Genomic DNA, 10,656 nt, shown 5'->3' with positions numbered 1-10,656 from the left:
TCTTGATGTCCTTATATAGACTGCTATTAAGCCTCTATAGCCTCTTAATCTCCTCTCGCTGTTTATTAGTGTTTACCCTCTTTACCCGGATGCTATATATTATAACTGTAAAGGTGTGCTATTGAAGCGCTGCTGAAGTCCCTATTATCTTAATCTATTCTGTATCTTTTAGGAGGGCAGCTTTTGCCTCCTTAGTTAAGGCTGTAACCTTAATGTCCTCGCTTCCTATTCTGTTCACCCTTATAAGTCCGGGGGCGGCCTTCTTGATCTTTTCTACTAGTTCCTTCGCTTCCTCCTCGCACACCTTGCGCCTTTCCGTCTCATCAGATATTCTGATTGTGATTTCCTTCTCCCCTTTCCTTGGGGCGTTGCCTGTCTGTGCCGGGCGATGGGTGACGGTAGGTTTCGGGAAGCCATGTGTCCCGTCTTCGACTGCGTTCCGTTTCGCTGCCGCAGCGTATGACCCGTTTGGGGGGCGTGCTTCTCAGCGAGTGTTCGCCTGGGGTAGATTCTGCTTCTCGATCTTTGTTAGCCTGTCCTCTATGCTTTGGAGGATCACCTCAGTGGATCTCGTTGATCCCTCTTCATCCTGGGCGGCCCTGGCGTCCTGCCCCTTTCCTTCCTCCAGCAGCTCCCTCGCTTCGTAGAGCAGGTGCAACACCCGCGCTTCGCCCTCGCCATCGTTCTCCTTCTCTGCTAGGTAGTCTGAGATGTTACTGATCGCTTTGTCCCACCGAGTGTCGGTCATGATCGCTGGCGGAGAAGGTATTAAATACAAGGAACTTAATATTTATTCAGCATGCCATCATTTACATAACTCCACTCGCATTCTTACTATATCACCTCCCACCCCTAATCTGAAGGGGCGCCCAACCCATTCCTCCAGCTCAAAAATAGCACTTCCTCCTTCCCTCCTGTACACAATCACTCCCACGACGGGTGACCCTCCCAGGCCTGGCCCCGCCAAAGCAGTACTTGACGTGCTCAAGCGTTGGCATGGCCTCCTCCAATCTTGAACCGTGAGGAAAGATGGAGAAGTGATCTTCCGTGTGTTCCACTGTCGGGACATCCCATTCGTCACCCGCACGACCTGCTCGAGGAATCCGAAACCCCGCCGCCGGCAACTCGATATGCTCTACCGTCGGGACATCTTTCCCATCCTGCACCCGAATATGCGCCATTTCCGATCCAGGAGCCACGTAAGTCGGAGTCGGCACCTCCTCCCACCGCTCCACGACCCCAGGTAGGCATTCGGCATTGAGATCGGTATGGTGGCGGTGGGGAATAACCAGTTCTTCACCTGGCAGGAAAGCTGCTGCGTTTTAAGGCCAGACCGGAGCTGGTTGGTGGATCCATGATTCTCGTGACGAGGACGTCCTCCACTGTCCTTTCTCTTCTTCTCCTGTTGTGAAGGGAGGAGAGGGAGGGACGGGAGGACGAATGGGCTACACGAAGGCATGGGCGGGGGAGGGGGAAGGAGAAGGAGAAGGAGAAGAACGCAGAGTTAGCTCTCCTCTGTCGTCTTTCTCGTTCTACTTCTAGCGACTCCTGTCGGGTCTAGGAGCTGTGTCAGGCAGGGATCTCGAGCTTGTGAACCATGTTTCTGCCGCCGGCGGCCTATGTTGCTGAAGATGAGGGTGGCGAGGAAGAAGGAGGACGGTTTAGGTCCTTTGGTAACTGGCTTGGGTTGCTGAACCGACGGAAAGTTGCTCTGTCAATGTATCCAGAGATGAGGAAGCCGGAATGAGCCAAATGGGAGGGGAAAGAGGTCGGTGGAGAGTGAGGAAGGGTGTCCATTTTGAGATGTTCAGAACGTCGAGTTTGAGAAGAGGATCCAGAGGGATTGAGCATTTTGAATTGCTAAATGGATGCTTCGAGGCCTTCTACATAACAAGATTGATGGAATATGGAACGCTTTCCTTGATATCTGGGATGACGGTGTATTGACGGATTCCCACCAGACTTACCCTTGACATATATAGCCCCTCCGAGGACCTCGCACTATTGGTGAGTACCTAGCTCCTTCCTTGGATTGTGGTTCTAGGTGAAGAAGATTCCACCCGTCATGACAGCGATCGCCTAGATTGAAAAGGTCCCGGTAAGCATTAATGCTGAGTTTTGATAGCCACCCGGACCTTCAACCGGTTCCATCATGCAGAGAATAGCTTCACACAACGCACAATGTGGTTTGAAGATTCGAAAAAGCAAGCTAGAAGATGTCTACACGTACGTTGGGAGGGCCAGAATGCAGGCACGTTGCCATGAGAGATCTTTGCTTGCAGCTAGCTGATGCCTGTCACTGCCTATCCCGAGCTACTACCCTGGCCATTCTTCGGTGTCACTATATCGTCTCGCATGCAATATTCTAACCATCTGCTCTGCTTTCAATGACCACCCCTCACATCATTCTTCTTCCATACATCTCATGCCTATGCTTCCACTCCTCTTCCGGCTTGACCTTGATACCCTCTTTGACCTGCGGCCTGAATCGTGGATCTCTAGCAACTCGGACTGGCGCACCATAGAAGCCACCCGCTGCACCATCAAAATAGCTATCACCACCACCCACTCCTCCAACTGCTAGCCCGCCCCGCTCTGTGCACCAATCCGGCACAGCCTTGACCTTCTGAAAGTTTCTTCTCTGATCCAACGATTTCCGATCACCCACAAGATATGTTTGTAAGTTGCAAGCTACATTTCCAAGTATCAGTGTTGCAGCAAGCCCATCATCCTTTCCATCTTGAAATTGTTCCGGTAACTCTCCACCATTGCGAGCTTTGGTGTTGGAGATGACCTTGGAAGCATGAATTTGAGCACTGAGATCGACTTGCCTTCTCAAAAGTCTTTCGCCACGAGCGTCCGTATGGAACCACTTTTGCGTTTCAGCAATGTCTTCCTTGTCTCGTGTAATTGCTTCCTGTGGAACCTCGTTGGTGACGGATTTCGCCGCAAGTGCCATGCGTCGGCGAACTCGATCACGCTCAGCAGATGTAATGGGAGCAAGGGTCATCCATTCAATAGATCCGACCTTTGGGGCAGAGTCAGATGGTTCTAGAGATATCGCTTGGCCGAGGTTGCTAGGAACAGGAAGACCCGGAGGTGGCTTGATGTTGCTGAGATCTTTCTCGGTAAAGGTAGATGGTTCAGGAGGAGGCATTACTTCCCATTCATTGTTTTGAATGCTCTCCTTTGGCCGAACATCCCATGGAACAAGCGGTGGACGATTTCCTGATGCTCTTCTCACCGTCGATGTGGACACCGGCTCTTTCTGAGAGTTAGGATTGTGCAAAACCGTCTTTCCATCTTTCGCCTTCTCTTTCAGATTGTTCACGCATTCTTTCATCGCCCGTTCAGTATCGTACGGCTCTTTGGACTCATAAGCGCGTTGCTGGTCAGTGAGTTCACTTTGTGGGTTTGATTGCGGAGGAAAGTACGAATCACGCGTATGCTGATCTTGGTAGGGCATCTGGTATCCTGAGTGATAGGGATCGTTCCAGAGGTACTGTTGACCAAAGTCTTGGTTGAACAGGTCTTGAGGAAACTCCTGACTATACGGGAATGGAACGTTCTCAAGCATCGAAAACTTCTGTTCTTGCTTCGTCGGGCTCATGTCGTCTGGGACCATCATGTTTCCATACATTGGCATACCGCCTAAAAACATCGGCTGATGTAAGTACATATTCGGGGGAATGACCGGGTAAGGGAACGGACCATGTGGGGATTCTTTAGGTTGAGGTTGGGCAACAACGGTAGAAAGCGACCGTGCAACCATGGCACGTGGAGCAGTTGGTATTTTCTTGTCAGAAGCTTCCTTGGAAGTGATGCGTTCCGGTGTATTGTCTTCGCTGATGTCGTCAAGTACCAAGGGTTTCCAAGTTTTGTTCCCTCTGTTTCGACTCGCTGGTGGAGGTTTCGTGAAAGCGCTCAAGGAGACTGCTGGGTTTGGAGGAAGTTGTCGATCTTCAATGTCTCGACTCACTTGTCGCTGCTTTGCAGCTGATGCGGCGGCCAACTCTGCGGCTCGTGCTTGTGCTCCCAGCATTGGAGTGTCGGCTCGCAGAGTCAAGAGTGGAATGAGAGTTGGCTGTCAAGATCAGCTTTTGTAGTCCAAGGTGCGGGTGACGGACTGATGTGAGCGATGCGGCCTCTAGATCACTTTCTGAGTCTGTTTCATCTGATGGGAAACCTACTGGAGCGTGGCCGGGTTGGAGGTTGTCGACTGTTGCCGGGTGTTTTCTTCGAGTACCTTTGCCGCCTGCAGAACACAATTAATTTGCGGTGGTTGAAGCAATGCAAGAGCCACACACGGCGCCGATGACGCTTACCTGGTTCGATATTTTCCATTTCTTTGTAGCGACACAGATCAGTGACGTTAGAGAAGCGAAATATTTGCAAACAAGAATTGGAAGAGAGACAGCATGGTTGAAGGTGGAATTTTTCTGCAGATTGTTATCAATATCTTGGGAAGGAGCAACCGGACATCGTGTGTAGACATAAAAGAACAGTCCATTCTATCCTCAAATTCTCTTCACAGCATTTTGCATCTTGCTCTTGCATGAACAAGCCAGCAGACAGCCAGCAGACAGCCATCGGTACGTCGCTATGCTGTCCATGATTTCTACCTGCTCACAGCAGTCCGCCCTCCGCCCTCACACGTAAACCATGAATCACATGCCCTGAGCCCCATATACTCATCGATTACTGCTGTCTGGCTTTGCGCCCTTCCTCGCTGATGCGGTGTTTGAGCAAGAAGCTGTCAATTGCCAAAGGATGGTGTTGGTGATTGTCTTGGCAGCAAATTGGGATTCAACGCCAAGACTCGAGATCTCGTGCTACATCTCTCTCTGAGCATGTAATTCATACCATTCCATGATTACTCATAACTGGGTAAATGTTACCGGGAAGTTATGAGTGGGAAATAAAGCCGGGAATATTAACTGGTTATTCATTGCTCGGTGTCTCACCGCCCTTAAAGTATTGTGTCTGGTTATTTCAAGAACCGGGAATTCACTACATGTCTGGAATGCGACAGGACTTCAGTTGTCGAGTACAACTACGCTACTGCTAGGGCAAGTAGATGAAATCATTATGTTGTAATATTTTGATTCAACAACGATGACTATGTAATACTCCATGACCCTTAGCAAGCCCCCTTCCTCCAGGTCCGTACGAAATCCTGTCTTATTACCTGCGGAACCCGCTCCAGAGCCAGCCATGGACTCCCCTCCTCCAGGTCCACAGCCAGCCCTACCTCATTGTCTGCGGAACCCGCTCCGGAGCCAGCTTCTGCTTCACAGCCAAACCAGGCCAAGAACACAAAATCTAAAGTCTGTTACGCTTCGTGAGCTGGTCAGAAGGCCCGTCGGCACTGCGTTTGCCGAACCTAACTTCTTCCGCATCTTTGCGACGACGAGCATCTTCAATACTAATATGCAGATTATGTTCGAAGTCTGCGTTGACTCGCTGTTGAGAGTCGTCTGGGAAGTCGTCTCGCCCATAATGGAAGATCTGGCCCTGTCGTTCGTAATGAAGCAGCAAATGATGAATCGGAAAATCTCTTCGAATCAAGTTGCCTGCGCGCTTCTTGTCGGTGGCCATCTTAAGCCCAATGAAATTGCCGACTACAATGAACCCATATCTGGCCCGACTAATGGCGACACAGAGGCGATGGCTGTCCAGAAGATGACGAGACATGCGCTGCTCTATCTCATCATTGCCATGATGAACAAGACTTAGCAGCACAATTTGGTTCTCCTTGCCCTGGAACCAGTCCACGGTGGAAATGTCGATGACTTCCACAGAACCAGCCAGAGGGCCAACAGCGGCTATAAGCAACTTCCGATTAAGTATTGCCTGCGACTTGTACATGGAAATGATAGCCATTGTGCGTTTCTTGATGACGCGTCTGTCGGCCGAGAAGAGTGCCTTGGTGATGGCGACAACACATTTAGCCTCTGGAACATTAATGCGAGAATCGCCGTCTGCATCCTTCCATGATTTGGAACTCGGCACGTCTACGAAGAGCACCTCATCTGTTTGTTCAGGTGTCTTGCTTCCTTTGAAGAAGAACTCCGAGTTGAAACGACGCATTAGCCGTCCGAAAGCCTCGGGGATTTGCAGGCCAACCGCATTTTGAAGCTGACTATCGTAGAACAGCCAGCTGACTGGGTAAGCTATCGCTGGCGTCATCCAATGTTGCGTGACAAGATGCGTGGAGTCGATGTACGTGAGCGCTCTGGATATGAATGTCGACTTCTGAGCTGCACTAAACTCATTACGAGTAGTGGACGTGACCGTAGGCTGGAGCTGCGTAGGATCCCCAAGCAGGATGATCTGCCGCAAAGACTTGAAAGCAGTTGCTGCGATCATCAAATTCCATGTCCGTGACTTGGCCGCTTTCATCGACAAATAGATAGTTAGGATTGTACCACTTTGTCAACTTTTTGGAAGTAGCGTTGACGCAGGTCGTTATGACAACACTGGCTTTTGTCAACACGAATTGCGTAAGGTATTCGTAAGCTTTGCGGAATAACTGCTCGCTATCATCGCTCAGCACGCGTCCCTGGTATTGCGCCACTGTATCTCGGTAGATATCAGCATGACCTAGGGCTGCTTGTTCATGAGGCTCTCGCCTATGCGCCGGGATAAGCGAGTTTGTCTCAATGACATCTGCGACTCTTGCCAAATAGCCTCAGCAAGCGAAAGCCCATAGGTGGCAATGTGCCGCCCATGCGCTCTCTTTGCCGCTTTGCTAAGGCTTCGCATCTTTTCTGTAGTGAAGCCGCTTAGCGTGGCAATCTGAAAAGTTGCTTTCAAATTCTGGAGACGCTCTGATTCTTGGCCGCGACGTTCGGCTAAAGGATGTGAGTCGTCCGTGCCGTGCTCTTGTGCATACTGGTACTCAGCACCCTCAACATGCATTCTGATCACAAGAGCCTTTTTCATACGTGAGTCGTTAAGCCGACAGTGGGTGATCTTTGAAGCGATCGCATCGGTAGCTTCGTTGGAGCTGGCAACAACCAGAATTCTGCCTTCACCATTGCCTGCTGCCAAGGCAGCCCAGACAGCGCTACCTCCAGTGAGAGATTTGCCAGTACCTGGTGGTCCACGGATGATCTTAGCAAACTGAGTATTGGCTAATGTGCTGATGGCAATCAGCTGCTCTGTGTTCAAGGCCCATTTAGTAGGACCATTCTCGTGGCAGTGGTCTGAGACCCAGTCAGCCCACGTCTTGTAAGCCTTTTCCTCCTCGGGCGTCCTAACGAACTCATCATTCTTGACGGGGAAGAGGATCTTGTTCATCTTGCGAGGCACTTTGACTGCCTCGTCATAACGGCCCATGAGCATCAATGCAAGTTGCCGGAATTCTGGCTTGAAGATTTGTCTGAAAGCCGTTTTTAACCTCGGACTGAGACGATCTTGCATTTCGTACTCTAGGTGAATCGGCAAGCCACCTGCTAACTTTGCTTCTTGGAGGGTAGCATAAGCTTTCTGGATAACACTGTCTTTCTTCGCGTGCGCAAACATGACAAAGTGACAGCCTTCGAGCTCAGTCTCGGGTGGTTGGATGACCGGACCTCTCCAGCGCTTCTTTCGCTCCTCAAACTGTGCTTTGGCATTATTCTCCCAGTTTATACTGAGGATGATCGCTGGCTCCGGCGTAAGCTCGGTAAGATCACGCCCCTGGTAGTTGAGAGTCACAAAAACAGTGTAAATCTCGGCGCCATCTCGCGAGTCTCGGCCCTCCAACTGGTGGGGAGAAGTGGCGACAATATACGCGCGGTGCTGTTCGATGCTCACTGCATTGCGATTGGCTACCTCAAACTGCACCTCACGAAGGTCTGCACACGCCTTGGCGATCATGTACGTCTGTAGTCCTTGATACGTGTTCTCCACCGGTTTCACTCTGTAGGTTTCTACAGATTTGGGGTCCTCGGTTTTTCTAGGGATGACATTCATGCCATTTGCAACCTTTTTGATGTGAGGCATGTCCCAGGTAAAACGGCCATTTGCGTCCAAGTATGGGTAGTGATTGATGTGACCGTTGTGGACACTGTGTTGGAAGCATCGAAGAACGTCGTGAGCTCGATATAATTCTTCTTCTTTGGAGCTACCAAGAGAGAATGAAAGCGATATTCTGCCGCCAAGGGTGCCGAGTTGTTCAATGGCTTCGATATTACCCTTGACTTCGGGATGATAGAGTTCTGGATGTGCTTTGATCTTTCTGACTGTATCGGTGTCGAAGCCCTCAAGCACAACACCACCACCAATGGTCCAGATGCAGCCGTGCAAACGCTTTAAAACCTCATCACGAGAGGAGTTCCCACGTTTCAAGATAGCAAAGCCCTCATCTGTAAGTTGCTTGGGGTGTCTAGGGGCATAACCTGAATCGAAGTGAAATTGGTCATCACCGAAAGCCCGGAAGAGTCCATTAGCCATCTGAATAGGACCGCAGGGAAGTTCTGCTTTAGGTGAACATTCTCCGTTTCCAACGTGCTCACCATGTTGCTAGGATCGCGACTCAGCTGCATTTGAAATCGAATCACAGGGCATCCAAACTGGCCGCCATCAATCATGAGCGAAGTGTGGCAATTCTTGCTGCCGCGAGGCCCCTTGTTCACCAAGAGGTAGCTGTGCTCAGCGCCACGACGCACGGATCTGTTGGGTTTCTTCAGGAGCACCCAGAAAGTGGTGGTCTTGATTGGATTCGGGATCTCCGCGAATGGCATGAGGGGTTGCCGACGGTTATCATTAGCGCTATTTGTGACTTTGTATGACTGTGGCAAGAAAGCATCTGGGTCCAAAGCCTTCCAAGGGTTTGCCATTTGCACGTCGAGCTTCTGTCTCAAGTCGTCGTCGTCATCTACATTGGCCCATTGGTACGGCGAAACCAGCTTCTGGTACTTCAACGACTCTTCTGGAACCCGTCAGATGGGCATGAATGTGTGGATGTGGAATGTCTTCTGGCGTAGGAAGACGGTCTTCTTCACGCCGACGATATTTCTGGAGACGCTGAGCCTTATCGTGGGTGTCGATAAACTTAATCTCTTGAGCGAGGTCACCGATTGGCAGGGACTCTTCCCCTGTGGAATCTGTGATCATTTTGTCGTCCATGTTGGCGTCGGCCTCAGTCGTACCAAAGTTTGATGCGGCGCCTTGTTCAGCACGTTTGACTGACGGGGACTGAGAATGTGTAATGAACAGCGAAGCAGCCGATGACACACCTTCGTCACCTGAAATGTCGTTGGCCGTTTCACGAGCGGCTGACGCGCTACGCTCTCAAGGCATCAGCCAGTTTTTCGACCTCCCTTAAATAATCGTATGCGGAGACCAGTCCTCTGGCAAGCGCTCCGTCCTAGAAGCCATATCCGGGATGGCCTTTCCCACCCAAGACGCCCTCTGCACTCGATTTGCGACCGAGCTGACCCTCCGTCGCACCGTTGACGAGCACGATGAAGGCTTCAAGGTCTCGATTGTTGCTGGATTAGAGCGCTCCGACCAGGAGCGCGAGACGCTCGAAAAGTTCAACCCTGACTTGCGGCAACTGAAGCTAGGCACAGTCATTGAACACGCCATGGACGCTATAGGGTTGACTGGGACGAACAAGGTGTTTTGCAACGACATCCTACGCGTGGAGGCTTGTCTCCTCAACAACCACATCTCACTCTCGTGGATATGGCCAGGTCTATTCCTAGCAGGCAATAAGGATCAATCTGTTGAAGACGTTAAGATCGTCGAGATCCTTGTCTTGTCCTGTATGGAGCAGCCCAGGAGCATTATTCTGGCTGTGGTCGCTGCGAAAAGCGAATTCGCGCTGCAGCAGGTCACTCAACGGGCGAGGGAGATGGACCCTGAGGGTCACCCCACGCTTGGTCTCATTACTAAGCCTGACACATTAGACGAGGGCTCAGAGATTGAACGAGCATACCATGAGCTCGCACAGAACAGGGACGTTGAGTTCCGTCTCGGCTAGCATCTCATAAGGAATCGAGACTTCAACACGCGGCACACCACGAATGCTGAGCGCGATATGGCCGAGAGGGCCTTTTTCTTACAGGGAGTGCGGGCATCTCTCAGAACGAGCCAACTCGGTGTCGACGCATTGCGGGCTAGACTGAGCAGGGTGCTGCAAGACCAGATTATGACCCATCTGCCTCAGAGTACTCGATGATATCCAGTCAGGATTGTTGAAATGCAACATAGTCCTGGACAAACTCGGTGAAACACAAGAGAGCACGAGTGACCAGAGACGATATCTCTTGTAATTGAGTCAGGCATATACTTCATTGATTAAGGCGTCCATGGATGGAGAGTATTCCGATTGAATTTTCTTCGCTGGCTACAAGAAGAGACTACGCAGACGGATGGGAAGAGAGGCGACAACATCAGCCGTAACGCCCCGCCTTGAGCGAGACGCTTCTGGGAGTGCTACTTGCGTTTCGGAAACCTAGACGATGATACTGTACCGATGCTTTAGAAGCTGGATGGATTCGTTAATAGAGCAGGAGTCCTCACTAAGGTAACTTTTTTTAATCTGTTAAAACTCGATTTGATTTGGCTAAATTTGACTAACTGGAAGCGCTGGCTAAACGTCGTTAGCCTAATGACTCGCATTAAGCACCTGGTCTTCGGAGGATCTATTTGAATCTTAACACC

The 10,656-nt window shown here is 50.7% G+C and overlaps 5 protein-coding genes across 5 annotated transcripts; 1 reads left to right on the top strand and 4 right to left on the bottom strand.

Moving 5' to 3' along the window:
* Positions 1–484: 484 nt before the first annotated feature.
* Positions 485–1,181, bottom strand: EPUS_09356 (uncharacterized protein; the record flags this gene model as incomplete). The annotated part of the gene is made up of 2 exons (XM_007804262.1): positions 485–753; positions 929–1,181. 2 exons carry the CDS (start codon positions 1,179–1,181, stop codon positions 485–487), a joined length of 522 nt encoding a protein of 173 aa, XP_007802453.1.
* A 1,217-nt stretch (positions 1,182–2,398) lies between these two features.
* Positions 2,399–4,344, bottom strand: EPUS_09355 (uncharacterized protein; the record flags this gene model as incomplete). Its single annotated transcript, XM_007804261.1, has 3 exons — positions 2,399–4,084; positions 4,128–4,255; positions 4,326–4,344. The coding sequence occupies 3 exons, from the start codon at positions 4,342–4,344 to the stop codon at positions 2,399–2,401; spliced, it is 1,833 nt and encodes a 610-aa protein (XP_007802452.1).
* A 978-nt stretch (positions 4,345–5,322) lies between these two features.
* EPUS_09354 (uncharacterized protein) lies at positions 5,323–6,402 on the bottom strand (the record flags this gene model as incomplete). The annotated part of the gene is made up of 1 exon (XM_007804260.1): positions 5,323–6,402. One exon carries the CDS (start codon positions 6,400–6,402, stop codon positions 5,323–5,325), a length of 1,080 nt encoding a protein of 359 aa, XP_007802451.1.
* A 201-nt stretch (positions 6,403–6,603) lies between these two features.
* EPUS_09353 (uncharacterized protein) lies at positions 6,604–9,114 on the bottom strand (the record flags this gene model as incomplete). The annotated part of the gene is made up of 3 exons (XM_007804259.1): positions 6,604–8,439; positions 8,502–8,917; positions 8,979–9,114. 3 exons carry the CDS (start codon positions 9,112–9,114, stop codon positions 6,604–6,606), a joined length of 2,388 nt encoding a protein of 795 aa, XP_007802450.1.
* Positions 9,115–9,373: 259 nt separating this feature from the next.
* EPUS_09352 (uncharacterized protein) lies at positions 9,374–9,973 on the top strand (the record flags this gene model as incomplete). The annotated part of the gene is made up of 1 exon (XM_007804258.1): positions 9,374–9,973. One exon carries the CDS (start codon positions 9,374–9,376, stop codon positions 9,971–9,973), a length of 600 nt encoding a protein of 199 aa, XP_007802449.1.
* Between the last annotated feature and the right edge of the window lie 683 nt (positions 9,974–10,656).

This window comes from Endocarpon pusillum (assembly GCF_000464535.1).
Source record: "Endocarpon pusillum Z07020 unplaced genomic scaffold scaffold3305, whole genome shotgun sequence".
Classification (NCBI taxonomy): Eukaryota; Fungi; Ascomycota; class Eurotiomycetes; order Verrucariales; family Verrucariaceae; genus Endocarpon; species Endocarpon pusillum.
This window is presented reverse-complemented; position numbering and strand designations above follow the sequence as displayed.